The sequence below is a fragment of the Natrix helvetica genome (assembly GCF_964273705.1).
Source record: "Natrix helvetica genome assembly, chromosome: 5".
NCBI classification, from domain to species: Eukaryota; Metazoa; Chordata; class Lepidosauria; order Squamata; family Natricidae; genus Natrix; species Natrix helvetica.
The window spans coordinates 36682388-36703711 of record NC_138551.1 but is presented as its reverse complement, the minus strand read 5'-3'; the positions used below and the strand labels follow the sequence as shown (position 1 = coordinate 36703711).

The following is a 21324-nucleotide window of genomic DNA, read 5'->3' as shown; positions in this document are numbered from 1 at the left end:
CGACACACGCGCACACACCATATATATATATATATGCATGCATGCATGCATGTATGTATGTATGTATGTATGTATGTGGTGGCTCAGTGGCTAAGACACTGAGCTTGTCAATCAGAAGGTTGGCAGTTCAGCGGTTCGAATCCCTAGTGCCGCGTAACAGAGTGAGCTCCCATTACTTGTCCCACCTTCTGCCAACCTAGCAGTTCGAAAGCATGTGAAAAAGCAAGTAGAAAAATAGGAACCACCTTTGGTAGGAAGGTAACAGCGTTCCGTGGGCCTTTGACGTTTAGTCATGCCAACCACATGACCACAGAGAACATAGTAATACAAGTTGATTTCAGAAATAATAAACCAAATCATAATATAAGATCATTTAGTCCTTCCTTCCAAACAAATTTGGTCTTATTTGGACCCTATGTGCTCATATTACTTTGTCAGTTAATGGTTCCTAGTACTAAGTGAGAAGGAATATAAATGTGATGGAAGCAGGTAAGCATACTGCATAATCCCAAGTATCCAATTCATTCATGAATTGTAAACTAGTTTACAACTAGTACCAAACTTCTGAGGCTTAGTAAATATATTCAATTCTCATATCTAATAACTATTGAGATACTGGATATCAAACATTTTGGCTTATTTAAGTAAATATGGAATAAAATACAACAGCTTTGTCTTGTCTTCCTTTTAATTGCACTTTATAAAAAAATATTTGTCTTATTAAATCCTTAAGGCTATTATTAGTGACATTATACTTTGTTCCTATTTCAGGTCTTCATTTGTTTTTATGTGATACATAGGACTTGTCAGGTTCTTCTGAATAACTTACAGTCTTCAAAGATGGATACAATGAAGTTAAAGCATGATATTAATCCTCTTCTTCTTCATATTATAAACTTTGCAGTTTTGGTATACACATTTTTAACTTTTATTCCATGGTATTTATTTTCTGGATCAAAATCTATCATAAACAAATCAGAGCAAATTAAAGCAAAACCAGTGAAGAGCACACCTGGAAGTGCATATAGATCTGTTAATAGTTTGCATTGCTTAGCATCTGTATTCTATCCTGGATGCGATACCCTTGATACAGCTTTCAGATATGCTCGAAATAAATTTAAGGACAAGAATCTCCTGGGGACAAGGGAAATATTACAAGAAGAAGATGAAATCCAACCATCTGGAAAAGTTTTTAAAAAGGTACACAGTGTCTATTTTTTATGAGAAAGAGGGAAATATTTATAATTTTATTCTCTATGACCTGGGAATTCATTATCCTGCAGTTCAAGTTCAGCCATGGACCTGTTGAAACTCTAAAACAACTGTAGAAGGTTATTGAGGCAGGATTCACCTTTGCCAAATCAATGCTGATTTCCCTTTTTTCTTTGATTACCTTTCTACCAATTTCTGAAATAGATTTTAAATTGAGCAACCTGCAACTCCCTGAATTCCCACTGAACCCCTTTTTAAAAACTGATGTCACATTTCTTACCTCCAGTTTGTTGGCACTGAGACCAATTTGAGAGAGAAATATATATTTTGCTAACAGATCAGCAATTTCACTTTTGTGTTCTTTAAGAATTCTTGGGTTGGTGTGATTTGGATTTGATGCTTTGTTACCTTTTGTGTGGACTCTCAGGATTAGAAATTAGATAGATGAATTTCTTCTGAGATGCCCTGTACAGAGACTAGCATAGGTGCATGTGTCTTAGAGAGTCCACAGAGCTGTATCTTCACTGGGGATTGCTGCTGAATATGTTTTTATAATGGAACTGTGGGGGATAGTGCATTCATCCCAGTGAAATTTTACTTTTAAACTGAGAGGTAACTAGGATGGTGTATCATGTATGTTTGAGAACAATCCATCAACTATAGGGTTGGATGTTAGGCCTAGACTGGTTTGGAAAGCACTATGACAGATAGGCTGCCTAAGATGACTCCTGGCATTTTCAAACTCAAATTGGTAAGAGTCTCTCCAAAGAGAAACTTAAAGGTTGGAGTTTGCTATTAGCTCTTATTAACCAGTCTGATTTAAGGAAGAGTCTGAAAACTAGTGGAACCAGATCTGCAAGAAAAAAAAGAGTAAACAGAATTTAATGAAAGAGGCTCTGGCCCCCATAAAACCATAAGACCTGTGCTAAATTGTGAGGTACCTTTTCGATGCAATTTGAAGCTACAATACTAACTTATAAATTTGGACTGGGCAGCAGCTTCTAACATATTAAAATGTACAAATGTGGATAAAATAAACTGAGAAATAACCTTAGCAAGAAAAATCTTACAAGCTCTGGAAATAGGATGGGTTTCCCTTTGAATTGAAGTATCTTAAGGCAGCCATATAAACAAGGGCACATTTTATTTGTTTTTCTTAATTATTTATTATACTGCCTTTATGTTTTACAAAACAAGGTGGAAAACATGCTTAATACTCTTTCCTATTTTCCCCACAATAACAACCCTGTGAGGTGGCCTGGGCTGAGGCAGAATGACTGGTGCAAAGTCACCAAGCCAGGTTTGATGCCTAGGGTATTAAAAATCCTACTGAGCAAGCACAAGTTAGTTATACAACTTATGTTTTATAGTTAGTTACAAGTTAGTTATGAAATAAGTTATAACTTATCACTTGTAACTAACTATAAAACATAAGTTTTATAACTAACTTGTACTTGCTTTATGTTTAACTTATATTTTATAACTAAATTTAAAATTAATATTAAAATTAATATGGTAGAATAGATGAAAATTAAGAAGTTAATACATGATAAAGTCTATGAAGAAATAAAAATGTATTTTTCTGTAAGGAGGATAATAAAGTAGGCTTCAGATGTGCCTCATTAGGAAGAATTATCCATATAAACATACTGTATGTTTATATATTATGCCTAGTTTATGATTCAATAGTGTTAAAATTGTGTTGAGAAATTTTAAAACAATGTGTTTCTGATATGGATTAAAAACAAATCTATCTGAATAAAATTGGACTTTGTGCCAATATATTGATCTGACAGTAAATTTAAATGTTACTGCGAATAAGTTGTTTGTAAATGAATAATACTGCTTAAATGATATTTAATTCAATTATTAATCTAAATGTTATAGCAAGTAGCACACACTAGAGGGCACAGTTTATCTCTTTATCCTTTTCAAAAGCTTAAGAGTATATGGATTGCTGTTTTATATATGTATATGTTACTGTGAAAGACAGAAATTGGTGAATGTCGACATTCACCGGTGAATGTCAACACATACCAAATACGTAGGGTTAGGGTTAGGGTTAGGGTTAGGGTTAGGTATTTAGTGTAAGTCATAAATAAGGGTATTTAGCAAATATTTCGGACATTCACCGGTGAATGTCGACATTCACCAGATTTCTGTCTTTCACTGTAACATATATACATGTGCATGCATGTATTAGACCAACATACTAAATACCGCATTTAAAAGCTGATTGGCTCCGTTATGCTAAGCTGCCTCTCAGTTGTTGTTCTGATACTAAAAGAGGAAGAATAAAGACAACAAAAGCTATGCCTGGATATAAAGCAGCAATGCAATTACCTTGTGCTATTGCTCCAGTAGCCTTAGTTTCTTTAGCTGGAAAAATAGATGCCAAAACGAGAAGTGGTTTAAAAGTCAAATTTGTAATCAATTTTTACATTTGAAATAACCTGTTTAAATCTTAAATATTAAACAATATTTTTAATTTTAAAATTACCTTTATTAATAATGCATGCTTTTTGATTTCTTTGAAACGGCAACATTGAAATGGAGAGGGTCATACAGTTTTTAGATTAAAAGAATCTGAACAGATAGCAAAATTTGAGATTTTCTGTATCTCTTATCTACTGCACTTAGGTGCACTATATCTTCTGAAGAAAACTGCACAGAGAACTGGCTGTGACTGGCTGCGTGATAGATTTAAACTATATAAAATTGTATTATGTAAATCAAATAGATTTTATGGATCATATAGTTATAGTATGCTGTATTGTGTCAGTGAAGAGCGTGCTACACTTTTAGAAATGGACTACGGCAATGTTACTAAATATTTGCTGTTCTTAAGCAGTCCGTATAGATAATATATATCATTTTCATATTTCATAATTGGAAGGCAAAAATATCTTACTAAAAAGAAAAATAAGAGTATGTCCAATTGATTATTATTTTTTAAAATTATATGAACAGTTTTAATTATGTAAGTTGCTTTCTGGTGTATTTTCAACAAAGGTAAATTTTACCCCCTAGATTTAAATTCTGATAAAGAAGAAAAAACATGGGAGGATGACTAAAAGGCAAGAGGAAGAAGAGCACAGGGCACAGGATACATAATTACAGAACATATTTGTATGTGTCTTTTTGTGTAGTTTCTACATTTAAAATGTTTATAAATTTTCAGGTGGTACTTGGAGAATATAATTGGCTATCATATGATGATGTTTTTAAAAAAGCTAAAGCATTTGGTGATGGATTAATAATGCTGGGCCAACAACCAAAGACCAACATTGCCATCTTCTGTGAAACTAGAGCAGAATGGATGATTGTAGCACAAGCTTGCTTCATGAACAACTTCCGACGTAAGTATGTGTACAGTATCAGTCTTTGGTGTTTTTCTTATGTGCCTCTGTGTGTATGCTTGTTTCACTTAATTATCCCGGCATTCAAAGAGAATCTACACTTCGGAGAAATACTCATCTGGGAATTCTGGAAACTGCAGTTCGAACCTACCTAGATTACCACAGAAGGGTTGGCCTGTCATCTGTAACATTGCTGGAAAATAGTCATATTGTTATTATTTAGGAAGATAAACTTTTAGGGAAATAAAGGAAATCTAGATAGCCTTTTTGCAAGTTCTTTTCTGAATTCTGATTATTATAATATTTTTAGCAAAAAGAAAAATGAAGAGCTTTTTGTTTTTAATCTCGTGTTCTTCCAGAATCTGGTACCATATAAAGAAAGCAGAAAAAAATATTATAATGAGGGGAAAAATGAGGTTGGTTGAATGATAATCATTGAAATGTCCCAGTTCCATTTTTACAGTCGTTCCAATTACCTAATTAACAGATAGGCAACCTTGGAGCAGCACTGGGGTTATAAGGCATCAGAAATTCTGGAAAGTAGAGTAAGCCTTTAAAGGAGTCTTTGAGTTCAGAAATGGTGACTTTTATGAAGAAACAGATATCACTTTCCCCCTTATTCCCATACATACTTTCTGGAATGTCGTTCTCTTACATGGTTTAAGACTGCAGTCTTCTGCCCACTTCTGTGGTAATAATATTTACTAAATCCCAATTACTTTGGAATAAGGATACAATATAGTAATTTGACTGTGATATAGTAGTTTGTTGTAATGGTGAAAGATACTAAGCTACATGCTGGGAGATCTTCCTTTTAAAGCCCGGGAATCAGCTGAGTGATTTTGGGCTAGTTTTTCTCTGAGCCAAAAGAATTGCCAAAACAACTGTGTGGATTTGTCTGTTACTCACCTGGAGTCAAGATTGAGTCAAAAACATACATAAGTGTATAATTTGCCTGTAGTAAATTATCAACTCTGGACATGGTATTTTAATTTGTTTATTAAGGCCCTTATAATTTTGAAGCTTGTCGTTTCAGCTGTGGTTTAATTAAGTAAACTGATCTGATCTGCAAGTATTTGAATAGCAAAAAAATGGGCTTTTTACATGTTGAATTAAAGAAGAATAAGGTAGTTTGATTGTAATGTGGCTTAGTACGGAATAACATCCTCATCCACAGTAATATTTTTGTGGTAGAACTCCATCTAAACAGGTCAGTTGTGAAGTATGGACAGAAATTAATTAGTAAACCTGTAATCTCAAACAGAGGAGAAAAAGACTTGTTTACACTGCTCTGTTCCAGACAGAATGAATAATCATGGGCTTATTCTGTATAAAGTCTGATATGTGCTCCCATCTTCTTCTTTATATGTGAATATACAAAATACTTAGTTTGTTTAGAATTTTGATTCAAGAGAGAGAACTGAAGTTATGTCAGCCCTCGCAGGTAACCAGATAAGAAATGCAGCTACATAAACTAATTCTACTTTGTTGCAAGGCTAATTAACAGAATCTTGCAAGTCTGAAAGTATAAACTTCCTACCTCCACCTATAACTGCTTGATCTGTCAGGGTAGGTCCTTCTTAAATTTCTTTCTCTGACCCTTAAATTGTTTCCTAGGCAGCATATCTTTGATCTTATCCCCAAGGTCATCCACACATTCCATTACAAGTTAGGAATTGAAACATATAAATTATTCCCTTTATCTGGAAATTAATATTGTGTTTGGACAATCCTAGTATATTTGTTCAGGAACATTGCAGACTCTATAGTGAGTTACATTGGAAGTTACTATGTTGAATCAATGTCAGCTATAAAGAAAATCCTCAAGAGAGTTAATAAGGAAATGACAGCTAAGAAAGAAATCAAAGTATTTTAATAATATTATATATTTCTTAAGAGGAAATTTGGCAAGCTCGTCTTCAATAAATGTAACTTTTCAAAAAGAGGATTCTATTTACAGTGTGATAATGTAATGAAACAATGAAACATCTGGTATAGAAATGTTTGCAATTATGATTTTAATAGGATAAAAAGAGAGATAGTATTTAACTGGACATTTGAAGTTCCTGAGACGTGCTTCAGCTCACAGCATGACGCAGCATTTGGTGATCCCAAATTAATGAACTTGGCTGACTTACTTGCTGGCAGATGGAAGCATTGCCGTACACTTTTCACGTAGACATCTTTTTAAAGTCAGAGTTGATCAGTGAAATACAATGAATTAAAACTTAAGTTTGCACAATAAATTTACTTGCTATTACAATGTTTGTTAATTGCTAATTTTTAAAATCCTAGCTTATTTTTTAGCATAAAATAGCACAAAATAGTATCATTTTAAAACCTATCTTGATATTTTGAGAGAATTATGTACGCATCGGTACTGAAAAAGCTCTGGTCCCGGGTGATCCCAAATCCAACCCTGATTGGATCCTGGTGCTGAATTTCGTTTGAGAATTGTGTTAGTGTACAATTTGTTTTATTGCAGTGTAGTTTGTTTTATTCATTTAAGATAGGCAAATTGTCAAACCTTATAATAAATGGAAATATAGCATTCACTCTCTCCATTCATTTCCTTTTTAAACATGTACAGGTTGTCATTCACTTATGACCATTATTTAGTGACCATTCAAAGTTACAATGGTACTGAAAAAAGTGACTGACAACTGGCCCTCATACTTAACAATTATTGCAATGTTCCCATGGTCGTGTACTCATCATCTGGGCACATGGCAGCTGGCTTGTACTCATGCACCTACAGTGTCCTGCAGTGACATGGTTACTATTGTAACATTCCAAGTTGGCTTCTGGCAAGTAAAGTCAATGGGGATACTGATAGAAGGCTGCAACTACCTCCTGTCGGCTTCCCTATTGATTTGCAGTCACGTAATATTTTACTTAATGATCATAGGTGACTTTCTTTATGACCATGGTAAAAAAGATTTTAAAATCGGGTGTGGTCATGTGATGCCTTAGTTGATGACACACTGTGTAACAATGATTTTTTTTAGTCCCTATTGTGCTAGAAAGTTGAGGATTACATTTATTTACTCTTATAATTTCAAGATCGATAACCATTTGGTTGTTGACAGTCAACCTGACTATGTATTTCTGAAGCCAACTTTAGAGCAACATTAAGCATAATAATTATTTCTGTCACAACTGAGGCAACTTCAAGTACCTCTGTTCTGATGCTATGCCTTTCTTTTCCATGAGTTTTCTTTTTAACTTGAATCACTGTTAGAAAGCAACAAATATTAACCTAATGGCTTTTACAGGTTATAGTTCCTTGTTACTTTTATTTGTGACGTGTGCATAAAAAGGCTTATGTGCAGTGCTAAGTAGCAACTCAGTAGACCGGATTCTTCAAAAAGAATCTTGCAACTGGTATAGCTTATCTTGCCTCTTGTTCCATAACTTCACTGCGCCATGGACTTTATTTTGTTATCTGATGATTATTTTTGGTTCATTTTTCAGTATTTATACAGTTACTTAAGAGATTGGTTGTTGTTGTTTTTGCTATAGCTTGCTGAGAGCTGGCTAGGAAAGGCTTATGTTTCATAATAGGGGTCACTGGAATAAGCACAAGCAGCACACGGAAACTAACATTTTTGTAATTTCTCCTACCAAATTAAATGTGAATACGCTTTGCAACAATTTGGAATTGTATTCTGTACAAAATATATCTTTTGTGCCAGCTCCTTGTTTTCAAGTAAATAGTTTTATCCTCACCCAGAACAAGTGACTTTTGAAAAACTACTCTTCTTCTCACATTCTGTATACCCATGTTCTTAGAGAATAAAGGAATGGTTGTCTGAAGATGACCTGCATTGGCAGTGCTATTGGCAAAGCAATTGATAGAGGAATAACAAAGATAATAGTTTCCATCATTATAGATCAGGGGTGTCCAAACTTGGGAACTTTAAGACTTGTGGACTTCAACTCCCAGAATTCCCCAGCCAGCATGGCTGGCTGGGGAATTCTGGGAGTTGAAGTCCACAAGTCTTAAAGTTCCCAAGTTTGGACACCCCTGTTATAGATAGTATTCAATTTATGTCTATAATGAAGCCAGAAACCAGAATCACTTAACAACCTTCTTACTAAATGTAGCTGCAGAGATTCATTTAACAACTGTGGCAAGAAAGCTGGGGCAGAATTCACTTAACTGTCTTCCTTAGTAGTGGAAGTTTTGGACTCAATTCCTGAATTTCTAAAATTTTTGCAGTTGGAAATATTGAATTTAAATCACTTACATTTTGTATTTACACTATGCCATACATGTTTGATATATTCTGAATATTTGCAATAGGAAATGTATTGTTTCTTTCCCCTTTATCACTAGTTGTCACACTTTATGCTACTCTGGGAGGTCCTGCAATAGTGCATGGATTAAATGAGACTGAGGTGACAACCATTATTACAAGCAAGGAACTGATAGAAACAAAATTGAAGGTAAATATAGCCTTCAGGTATATAAACTTCTTTTATCCCTTTAATATTGGGGAGGAAAATGTTACATATGGCTTATTAGGTATTGGATCAGAGAGTTTGTGGATTCTGTTGTTTTGTGTTTTTTATTGCTCTATTGCTTTATACTCCAGGTTGTTATGTTTTGTTACTAAACTCTGAACTTTTTAAATTTGTTATAAAACATCCAGAGTCTTCTGGAGTGTGAAGCCATAAAAATTAAATAATAATATAACATCTTTCTTGTTTTCTGCTTTCTAGAGATTTTGTTTTCTTATAAAATAATACAAATACAGAAATATGGATGGCTCGTACGCAGGAAAAGTTGATTAATAATTTCTGTGGTCCTTAAGTTAATGCTTAGATAATTATGATATTTAGTTGTGTTTATGTATCATGCTAAAGAATAATGTAGTTATTTAGTTTTAATTTAGTGTGATGTGGAAACCCAACAGGACCCTATAAACTATATCTTATGGCTTAGCAGTTTATATGAATCCAGTCCATTGTGTGTTTTTTTAAAAAAATGTATTATAGAGCAAACAAGGGCCTACTGAAATGTGTCAGCATAATCTTTTGCATTCCTAGAGGACTAAGTATATTTATCTCTTTAAAAAAGAGTCATTCTGCTTGGTACAGTGCAGTTTATATGAATGACACAGCATACTATTGTTCTTGATAACCATTTCATGTTAACTAGGGCTGCACAGCATTTCAGAGTTGAAGGCAGAAAGGTGCTCTGCTATTGTCAGGACCTGTCTGCAACTCCTGAAATCTAATTCCATTTTTCTAGGGTTGTGCTGCAATTATAGAGGGCAGCCGTATGGTCCCTGGAAAAGATTCAGCTACTTTAAGAAGTGGCAAAGAGATAATGCATGAACAACCCTATGTAGTCCAAAGCATCTTTTTGCCTTTGCGTCATAAGTGCCGCATAGACCTGATGTTCATAATATATATAACTTACATGCAAAGGAAAAGTGCAGGCAACTTTGAGCAGCTATCTTATAAATGCTGTGTTATACCCATTAATCATTCCTACAGTGTAAGCAACTTAAAATGGAAAGGAGGGAAAGGCTGGTAAATTTTAAAAATGACAAAATAGGTTATTATCTGTTTGTACCCACTGGAACAAAGCATGGAAAAATCATGTCATATCTGAGGATTTTTCCATAAAAGGACTGCTAACATCTTTTTTGAATATTAGCTTCATAGGCCAAAAATTTGATGCCCAGCATATATCTTTGAATAATCTGCTATATATCAAAACAGATAATATGCTGCCAAGTGTTTGTAAAGATGTCTGTCAAAGAAGGTGTCAGCAGTAGAATGCACCAAAGTAGATGTGAAGTAAATATATATTTTCCTGTTATCATAGAGACAGCAGCCAGACTGGGTATGCTTTGTCCATTAACCAATCGGACTGAGTTTACACTTATGATGTCATTGGGCCCTTGTGGCTCCTCCCCAATTTCAGACTCAGTCCAACCTGGACTGGCTGTGAGAATTGATCTCTCCTCCAAATTATTTAATTATATCTTTAGTTGGTGAATTTTTCCAAAAAAAATTTGTTGTTCCTTTAAATTGGTTCCTTAAATAATCCTTTATTCTACAAATTGGAGGGAAATTCAAAACTGATCTCTGGCTGCCTCTCCTCAGCCATCTGATTGCCTGCGGCCACGAGTTCGCTCAGGAAGCTTGCCTTGCAATCAGATCGGCCAGCTCATGAGCTACGGCTCCATGGCTGTTTCCCTGCGGCGCTCCTTGATTCTGGGCACTCGGAGGGACGCGCGACCGGCCATTTAGTGCACAGTGGTTCCAGGCGAGCCCGGTGGCCATTCTGCAGCTATACTTAGTATCAACAGCCATTTTGCGGGTCGGAAAAGCCCGCGAAGATAGCGGTGGCCATTTTGAGGCTCAGAAAGGCCTCAGAGAAAAAGCATTTGGGATGCTTTAAAAAAGGCGCGAACTCTACAGCCGTTTGGAGTGCCCAGCAACGTGGGATCACCCCAGGTGGACCGGATCAGGAGCGCCTGGCCAGCAAACGGGTGAGACCGTTGCCTATCTTATTGGGGTGTTGATTTATGTTTGGGGAAATGGCTGATCCAGCTATGGATATGAATGCAGGATTAGAGGGGGCAGGGCCATCAGGGGCAAAGAGCAGCAGGAAGAGGCAAACCAAAGAGGCCCCTTCCTCAGGAATAAACCCCAAGGACTCTAAAGCGACTACCAAGGCAGAAGAGCGCAGGCAGAAGGCCCTTGAGAAAGAATTTCAGAGGGCCCAAAAACAACAACATATTCTAACTGCCCAGCCCTCCCTCCCTCCCTCCCTCCCTCCCTCCGAGGATCACCAAGTGGCGTCCCCAGCTTCACCTGTCTTGCCTCCCATGGGCCCTGCCCCCCCCTATTCAGAATGGGAGTTGTCTTCGGAGTCCTCATCATCGATGGAACCTGACAACAGAGGCAATTTCTTTGATGTCCCTCTCAATAGGGAGCACACCTTTGAACAGGCTTTCCTCACGCTTGCACATGGCGCTGGGGCCCCCCCACACCATGTACACCTCTCCTGCTGATATGGCAATCATCATTGCTGAAACCATTAAACAGGTCATGGCTGCTGGCCTACAACAGCAACCCCAGCCTGCTCCATCACATGGCTATAAGCATAAATCTTCTGCTGTGGCTCAGCAACCTGATCCCTCTGCCTCTGCTTCTCAGGCCTTAATTGGCGGGGAGCAAGATAACCTGCGGGACTCAGACCTGTCTGATGATGAGATGGTCACCCCCAGATACCCCTGCCTTTACCGGATTATTCAAAACTGATTGTTTCAAGTCCCTTCTTAAGGCCATTAAAGCTGCTAAGTTACCATCTTCTGCTTCAGCTTCTACTTCACAGGATAAACCGGCAGAATCTGCTTGAACTGAGGATCCCAGTACCCCATTCACCGAACCCACGGTGAAAAAAGAGTTGATCCCTGTTCCCACGATATTCCTGAACGTCATCCAGAAGCAGTGGGGATCTCCAGGCACGGGCCCACAGCTGACCAACCTCTACAACATTGCCCCAGACCTCACCAAGTTCTTCGAGACTCCACCAGTGGATGCACCGGTTGCAGCCCTGTCTTCACCTACTGTGGTCTCTGGAGCCCCTGAGGAGGTTCTGAAGCCTGAGGAGAAAAGGTCAGATCAAACCTTAGTCAAAAACTATCAGGCTGGGGCCTGAGCTGTTAGGGCCTCTACGGCCACTTCCTTTTTCTCCAGGGCGGCCTTGGTTTGGATTGAACAGCTTCAGGAGGGCATTGCTCCTACTGACACTAGATCACATAGGGATCTCAACAAGATCAGGGCAGCATTTGAATTTGCGACTGATTCTTCCCTTAATGCTGCTAGATTCGCTTCTAAAGCCATGGCCTCTTCGGTCACAGCCAGGCGTCTGCTTTGGCTCAAGCCATGGCAGGCGGATGTCCGTACCAAGTGGCGCCTAGCAGCCTCCCCATTCAGTGGCACCCAATTATTAGACCCGTACCTCACAGAATCTAAAGACAAGGGTAAGGTCCTTTCATCCATCTACAAGAAACAGGACAGTTGGCCCACTCCCTTCTACAGGAGGTCGCCCTTTCGACCGAGGCACGGGGGACCTTCTTTCCCCCTCCACAAAGCCAATCCTACACTTCCAGATAGGGATCTCATCAGGACAGGTCCAGTAGAAATGCACAGCGCTTCCCCTCCAAGAAATCTTACCGTGGAGGAGGCAACCACCATTTTTCACATAGGAAATGACTGTCTGGACTCTCTTCCGATCGGAGGCCACCTGGCATTCTTTGCCCACCGCTGGGAGGAGACCACAACAGACAATTGGGTACTCAAAACTGTCAAATTTGGTCTCATGCTAGAATTCCTCTCCATCCTCCAGGAACACTTCGTGCCATGCCTGGTCTCGGTGTCCTCGCAAGAGGGCACTGATAGAACAGGCCATTCAGCACCTGTTGGAGATCCGGGCCATCCAACCGGTTCCTCCGGGCCATCCAACCGGTTCCTCCCCATCAGGAAGGCCAGGGTTTTTATTCCTGCCTGTTTGTGGTACCGAAGAATTCTGGGGGATGGAGAGCAATTTTAGATCTAAAAACATTGAACCGCCACATTGTCTATCGGCGGTTCAAAATGCATTCTTTGCACACCATCCTCCAGGCGGTCAGGAAAGGTGACTTCCTCACGTCGGTAGACCGGACCGAAGCTTACCTTCTCATCCCCATCTTCACAGACCACCGAAAATATCTGTTTCTCCTATGGGGGGAGGCACTTCCAGTACCGAGCTCTTCTGTTCAGTCTATCCTCTGCCCCCAGGGTATTCACAAAGGTACTGGCAGCACTAGCCGCCCACATCAGGTCATCCCCAGTTTGGATTCTCTGTTACCTGGACGACATCCTCTTGTTGTCCAGGTCTCTGGTTCAGGCAGAAAGAGATCTCGCCCTCACCATTCACACCTTGCGGAATCACTGGTTCAGGGTGAATCTCAAAAAGAGTCACCTCGTTCCCAGCAGTTGCCTTCTCCACCTCAGGGTCTTGATAGACACCATGGCGGAGAGGGTGTTCCTATCCAACGACCACATTCTCAGTCTGAGGGAACTTCTCAGGAAGGTGCTACGTCTGCGCATGGCATCCCTTCTTTTTCTCTCTCAAGTCTTGGGCAAAATGGCATCCTGCTTCGGGATTGTCCTGTGGGCCAGCTCTCATAGCAGGAGCCTTCAATGGTTCATGCTTCCACATCAAAAGGCCGACAGGAGCAGCTCTCATCTCAGGGTCCCCCTTCCCAGACAGGTATTTCACTTTCTCAAATGGTGGCAGTTTCCAGTGATTTTGCAAGGGACCTTGTTCAGAGAGCCGTGCCGTTTCACACTTACGACGGATGCAAGTCTGACGGTATGGGGGGTACACATGCAGGACCTAGTGGCTCAGGGTCAGTGGTCCCTCGAAGAGAGTCAAAACAGCATAAATTGGCTAGAATTGCGGGCGGTTCGCCTCACCCTCACTTCCACCACAGAGTTCAAATCCATCATATATTAGTCCTCACGGACAATACCACGACCAGGGCACACATAAACAGACAGGGGGGGGACTCGTTCCTGGTCCCTGATGCAGGAATCCAACCTGTTGTGCCAGTGGGCAGAATCTCACCTGTCATCTCTCAGGGCAGAACACATCTCAGGGGTCTCCAACGTCCAAGCAGACTGGCTGAGCCGGAGAACGATAGATCAGGCGGAGTGGACCATCCATCCGAGCCTCTTCCATCGACTGACACTATGGTTCGGCCTTCCAGTCCTAGACCTTTTCGCGACGGCAGACAACAACCAGGTCCCCAGGTATTACTTGAGGTTCATGGACCCCATGGCAGAAGGAGTAGATGCTCTCAGATGCCAGTGGCCCAGGTCTCCTGTACGCATTTCCTCCTCTTCCCCTCATTCAGAGGGTAATTCAAAAAATGCTGGAGCAGGAGGCAGAACTGTTGCTGCTAGCGCCGAATTGGTCACGCCGGCCTTGGTATGCCGACCTAGTGACTCTGTCAATCTCCACCCCATGGCACATCCCACGGTCTCTCCTGTTTCTACACCAAGGATCAGTTTGTCATCCCGACCCCCAGTGGCTGCAGTTAACCGCATGGCGATTGAGCGGCAAGCCTTAATAGCCGATAACATCTCCCTCGACGTCATTGCTACCATTCAGGCATCACGCACTACTAACCACATTTATGATGCCACGTGGCGGACTTTTGCTCTGTGGTATTCCAATCAGACTGTTGAGACACTTAGGGCATCCATTCCACAGATATTGGACTTCCTGCAGAGGGGGCTTGATCAGGGACTTACCCCTAACACGCTACGCCGACAGGTGGCCGTTCTGGCCTCTGTTTTGTTTTGTCAGAATTTTTTATTGATTTAAAAAGTTTTACAAGGGAAAAGGGGTTAAGAGGTTATGGAACATTTTGACAGCTACATCGTGCGGGGGGGGGGAAGCCCCCCCGGGTCTTACAACTTTTACAAAAAGGAGAAATAAAAAACTATGAACTTTTGCATAGATATTAGCAGTTTTAAGTTTACATAAAATCGTCAGTATGTTTCAATCATTTTACTTTTGTCGCTTCCTTGAAAATACATTGTAGCAACAATTAAAATAGTGTTTCAATTCACTTTTGTGATCTGAGTCTTCTTGTTGTCGCATCCTCCCCCCCGTCCACTGGCAGAGCCTCAGCCCCTCCCTGCTTTGTTTCTTGTGTGACATCCCCCACGTCACCTAAGAGAGCAGTATGTTTTTTCATGAAAGCCTCTGCTTCCGCAACTGTGTTAATTCTGATTCTTCTACTCTCCCAAAAAATCAACATGCCTTCTGGTAACAACCACTTAAACCAAACCCCGTTATTATATATATTTTTTGCTAAGAAGGTATATTTCCTTCTCTTATCTCTTACTTTCTTTGGGATCTGCTTAAGAATGGTTATTTCTTTATCCTTATATTTTAATGGTCCTCCCCTTTGAGCTCCTGGCCTCTGTTTTGGACGGCCTGGCATCCGAACATCTGCCTTCTCACCCCTTGATCCGGAGATTTCTCTGTGGAGTGTCCAACCTGCGTCCCCCTGCCATACATAGATATCTGACTTGGGACTTGCCTCGTGTTCTAGAGGCTTTGACGTCCGCGCCCTTTGAACCTATGAGATCCACTTCTTTGAAACTGTTGTCCTTTAAAACACTGTTTTTGGTGGCTGTAACCTCAGACGTATTTCTGATTTGGCTGCGCTTTCAGTCAGGCATGACTTGTGCGTGTTCCATGCAGACCGAGTTGTCTTAAGACTGGACCCAGCATTCATACCGAAGGTCAATAGCTGTTTCCACCGAGGTCAGGAGTTGACCTTACCTGATTTCTGTCCGTCTCTCCGTCACGAGAGGGAGCGCAAGTGGCACATTCTTGACGTACGCCATACTCTCAAGATCTACATCGACCTCATTCCGCCACTCAGAAGCTCTCTTCATCTCCTTTCGCCAGGCCTCCTTGGATACCAAGGCTTCATCGTCTAGTCTGGGGCGCTGGATAAGAGCCTGTATTAAACTGTCTTATGAACTTCAATCCATACAGGTCCCTGCAAACATTACAGCTCACTCTTCATGCAGCGCTGCGACATCTGCAGCTTGGTCCACTCAAGCCACCTTGGAAGAAGTCTGCCGGGCAGCCATCTGGGCGTCTCCCACAGTCTTCATACGTCATACAAGTTGGACAAGTGCGCGTCTGCTGACGCGGCTTTTGGGCGCAGGGTGCTACAACAAGTGCTTGTGTCCTAACGGACCTTTTTTACAATTTCCCACCCTAGTGGACAGCCCAGTCTTTGGTATGTCCCAGTCTGGCTGCTGTCTCTACGATAACAGGAAAATGGGCGCTGGTTCTTACCTGATACGCTCATTTTCTGGTAGAGTAGAGACAGCAGCCAGCCCCGGTATGGGTCACGCTAGGGAATTCCTTGTGCGGAGGGGAGAGATACAGTGACTATGGACTTTCACTTTTTGCTCACAATTCTCACTTGAGTCTACAGTTTTCCTTCATCTGAAACTCGGGAGGAGCCACAAGGGCCCAATGACATCATAAGGGTAGACTCAGTCCGATTGGTTAATGGACGGAGCATACCCAGTCTGGCTGCTGTCTCTACCAGAAAATGAGCGTATCAGGTAAGAACCAACACCCATTTTAATGTCTGGTACTTGATCTTAAGCTGATTATAGTTTAATTTAGCAAATTTTAAAAAGTCTATGCACTGTGAAGATACTAAGCACTATATGTGTTTCTTCTCTATAGTACATTATTTCTCAGATTCCTCTACTACGTCACATTATTACTGTGGATGGCAAGCCAACATCATGGTCTGATTTTCCAAAAGGTGTTGTTATTCAAACTATGTCATCTGTTGAAGCTATTGGAGAAAAAGCAGAAAATAGTATGTATTGTTCAATCAATTGATTTTTTTCCTTATGGTGATGGAATAGAAAAGGCAAACAGAGATTGAACAAAAAGTCTTTGGTGTATTTCCAAAATAAAGCTATTTGAATCCTGGAAACGTATTGCTGCTGAATGCTATCAATATTGAACAAGTATTCTTGTTCTGACTATGTGCGTTCCTTGGGAGAGGGAGGAACCAAGAGAGGATAATAATTAAAATGAATATGTTTCAGGTTAAAACTTCATTGCAAGAGTGTATCCAAACAATCATTTAAAAAAAACAACAATGTTATATCGTGCCAATCCTTTAAAAGAAGATACCAGTTAAATTCAGTTCCTTGAACAGGAGTGGCATGAATTCAGCTTCAGCAATAGAAGTGTTGACATCAGATTTCTTGAGGCTCCCTTCAGAAATAGGTCCATAGATACCAGTGGAGGCCAAGATATATGAAAACTTTAATCTGAAGGAAAGCAGAGTGTGCTTAGGGATACATGTAGCTTCTATTAGCAGCTCCTTAAAGTGTCTATCTTTTCCTAAGAACATGTGGCTAACACTTATTTATCAATCTCTACAAAATTGCAGTAAACCTAAAACAAATGTGCTTGCTTTTTGTTGATATCAGAGAGGAAAACTAAAAAACACAAGAAAGAAAGAAAGAATATATTTATTTTGGGTTTTAGCAAAAAAAAAAAAAATCAAAGTAACATCCATGTAGAAACAAAACTAGACAAAATCTTAAGTGAAGAGAGTTAATTTTGCCATCTCAACCTGTTCCATTAACTTAAATATCCATTAATTGTGGGAATCTATAAGTATTTCCATCTTTGTGCATACAAAGGTCTTGCTGCAGTTATCACATATTAAAACAAAATCTCATGTTTTTTTATCAATCACTTATCCATCACACCTAAAAGAAATATCTACAGTTTCTATTGTACATTTATTTTAAAAATTCTCTGAATTAAAGTAGCAATAGCAATAGCACTTAAACTTATATACCGCTTCATAGTGCTTTACAGCCCACTCTAAGCAGTTTACAGTGTCTGCATATTCCCCCCAACAGTCTTATCAACCTCGGAAGGATGGAAAGCTGAATCAACCTTAAGCCTGGTGAAATTCGATCTGCCAAATTGCTGGTAGCCGATGATCAACAGAAGTAGCCTGCAGTAGTGCAGTCTAACCACTGTGCCACTGTGGCGTACATACATGATCCCAATAATTCTGAGCCTTCTTGTTACTTACTCTTGCAAACGTGATAAAAGGTGTTTTCAGAGTTCTTACATTTCCAGCATATCTTTGACACGCCATTATACATCTTTGAAAATTTATCAGTTATTAAATATCAACTTTATCAGCGAAAAATGGGCCCGTTTTCACTCATTGTTGCCCTCCCCAGCCCCTAGGAGCACTCTACAGGCCTCCCAAAACCTTTGTACACCTCATTTTTTGCAAAACAAATGGGCCAATTTTTCACTTGTTTTTGCCCTCACCAGCCCCCAGAAGCACTACAGGCCTCCCAAACCCTCTCTGCGGCTTGTTTTTTGCAAAGAATGGTCCCATTTTTTGCTTGTTCTTGCCCTTATCAGCCCCCAGGAGCACTTTGCAGGCCTCCCAAACACTGCGCATCCATTTTTGCATTTTTGTTTTGGAAGGCCAATACTGAATGGCTGTATTCAGTATATAAGACACACCCAGTTTTTCAGCTTCATTTTTGGGGGTGAAAGGTGCGTCATATTTTGAAAAATATGGTATATACAAATTTTTTCCCATTTAATCAGTTTGATCAAAATATGACGCTTTCAGTTATTTATAAAAATAACGAAGGAGAAATATGAATAAATAACATTCCTTTTCAATAAAAGTTGATGTTTATTGGCAATAACATGCTCATTAATTTGGGGATTTGGGTAATTGTCTATTATAGAAATATTGGATAATATTTAATGTTCAATTAAAAGGTTAATTGATCTAAAGTACTTTATATTTTAACTATATATAAAAACGTTAGAAGTGATTGTTTTTTCTCTTTTCTTTTGCACTTTTGCACCTGGCCCTTCCCTATTTTTTCCTTTTTAATTCCCTTTTCTTTTTGTTTACATTTTTTCAGAAATTTAATAAAGTATATTTTTTAAAAAAATCATGAAAACATTTTTCATTCTAGTTTCAATATGCTATTTCCATAGGCAACTGGACTTTTTTTCCCCTTGAAGATAATTCACTTCTCATCCAAGAAGCTTCTTCAGTTCTGACTAAAAGATCTTTAAAGGAAAAAAAAAAGGAAGCCCAGTTGTCTTTTGAAAAAGCATCTCTGGGATGACCATGATCTAGATCAGTGTTTCTCAAACTTGGCAACTTTAAGTCCTGTGGACTTAAACTCCCAGAATCCCCCAGCCAGCATAGCTGGCTGGGGAATTCTGGGAGTTGAAGTCCACAGGACTTAAAGTCGCCAAGTTTGAGAAACACTGATCTAGATGACTGAGAATCTCCATAGACATTTTTTTATTCTAGTATGACTACTGAAAGTTTACAAGAGTATGGATGTGTTGGCTGTTTCTTTGTCAAGAAAAGGAAATGGGTTATATTTATTTGAATGTGTATGCTTGGAGACAATTTAAAAATGTTTTTCTCTAATGAATATTTATGTTTGTACCTTTTCTTTTTATAAAGCTTCTTTCAAACAGAAGTTGAAACCAGTATCTTCAGACATTGCAGTTATTATGTACACAAGTGGTTCTACAGGAGTCCCAAAAGGTGTCATGATCTCTCATTGTAATCTTATTTCTAGCATAACGGGAATGGCTGAAAGGATTCCAAATTTGGGGTATGTATTAAATTCACTTTAGGGGTTTAAATAGCTTTTATATTTCTTTACAATACTATAATAAATCATAATGCTTTCATTAAATCAAGGATAATATAAAGCTAAATAATAAAAGAAAATCTGACTGGAAAGAATGGCTTCTTTTCAGTTGTGCTAAACTACTGTTAACAAGGAATAGTGCAAGGAGAAAAGCTACTAAATAGAACTGTAAACAGTTTATATTGTTAAATGCATTTGGGCTTCATCCTTAGGGACATATGTGCTTTTCTTTATGCCATAAAAGAATTTGCATCTTTTATCCATATTGTTATGCTTTCTTCTGTTTGTTTTCTTGATGCAACAGTATGCCAAGATGTGTTTTAGAATATATTATTATCGTCTTAGCAATGAGTTGGCATAATTTGACAAATATCTTAATTTGTTTTCAGAGAGAAAGATACCTACATCGGCTACTTGCCCCTTGCTCATGTTTTAGAGTTAAGTGCTGAACTTGTTTGTTTGACCCATGGTTGCCGAATTGGTTATTCATCACCTCAAACTCTAAGTGATCAGGTAAGCTTTTTCAACACATAAACATCTCCAAATATGACATGATACATTTCACAGTATTTCCTAAATGCAAAATGGAAGAGTTTGTCTTATTTTTTTAAAAATCAGTGCTTTTTTGTATTTCTGACAAAATATTGTTGGCCTATTTTCTGAAGTTACAGTAAAACCTTTTGCTTTAGTATAGGCTACATTGTGAACAAATAAAACAGATTCAATAAAGACAACACATTATTTTGTTCATTTTTCTTTCAGTCATCTAAAATAAAGAAAGGGAGTAAAGGTGATGTGTCTACATTGAAGCCAACTTTAATGGCAGCTGTTCCAGTAAGTTGATGTCTGCAACTATAAAATAATGTTTAATATATGTGGAAAATATTTTGTAAGCAGTGTGTGAGCTTTGTGATTATGGAAAGTATGTTTTTAAAGAAAAATATTCATATTTACGTATTGTAAGCTTAGAACCTTCTTAAAAATACATGAATAAAGAGTGATTTATTTTTTCAGGCTGAGTAAACAGAACCTGGAATATAAGGGAGCCGATTTCCAGGGACCAAGTTTACTGACCAAATGAGCAAGCAGAGCTAATAGGCAACATAGTCTTTAACAACTTTTCCTTCTAAATGGTCAAAACAATTAGATAGGAACAAGAAATAGCCTAGTTATTACCCTAGGAAATACCCTAGGAAATGCACGTAAATGCAGATGCATCCGATTGAGCATATCTGGCTTGGTAGAATACTTATTTGAAAAAATGCTTGAACATATTCAATTTGGAATGAGCCTTCAAAAAGATAAATGGAATTTTAGGTGCATCATTACTATACAATACTGCTACATATTGTTGTGATAGAATAAATGTATAAGCACATTACAGTTTATTACTGCTTGATGTAATTTATTTCTACAACTAGGAAATCATGGATCGAATAGTCAAAAATAAATG

General features: G+C 38.9%; 1 protein-coding gene across 3 annotated transcripts in view; it reads left to right on the top strand.

Moving 5' to 3' along the window:
* The window catches only part of ACSL3 (acyl-CoA synthetase long chain family member 3), a 62674-nt gene that overhangs the window by 20647 nt on the left and 20703 nt on the right, over positions 1-21324 (top strand). For all 3 annotated transcript variants that reach the window (XM_081956374.1, XM_081956372.1, XM_081956373.1), the window contains exons 4-10: positions 772-1200; positions 4394-4571; positions 8911-9020; positions 16870-17008; positions 19679-19832; positions 20261-20384; positions 20634-20705. In XM_081956374.1, the coding sequence (XP_081812500.1) occupies positions 841-1200; positions 4394-4571; positions 8911-9020; positions 16870-17008; positions 19679-19832; positions 20261-20384; positions 20634-20705 (1137 nt within the window). In that variant the 5' untranslated portion in view covers positions 772-840. The remainder of the gene's footprint in view (positions 1-771; positions 1201-4393; positions 4572-8910; positions 9021-16869; positions 17009-19678; positions 19833-20260; positions 20385-20633; positions 20706-21324) is intronic.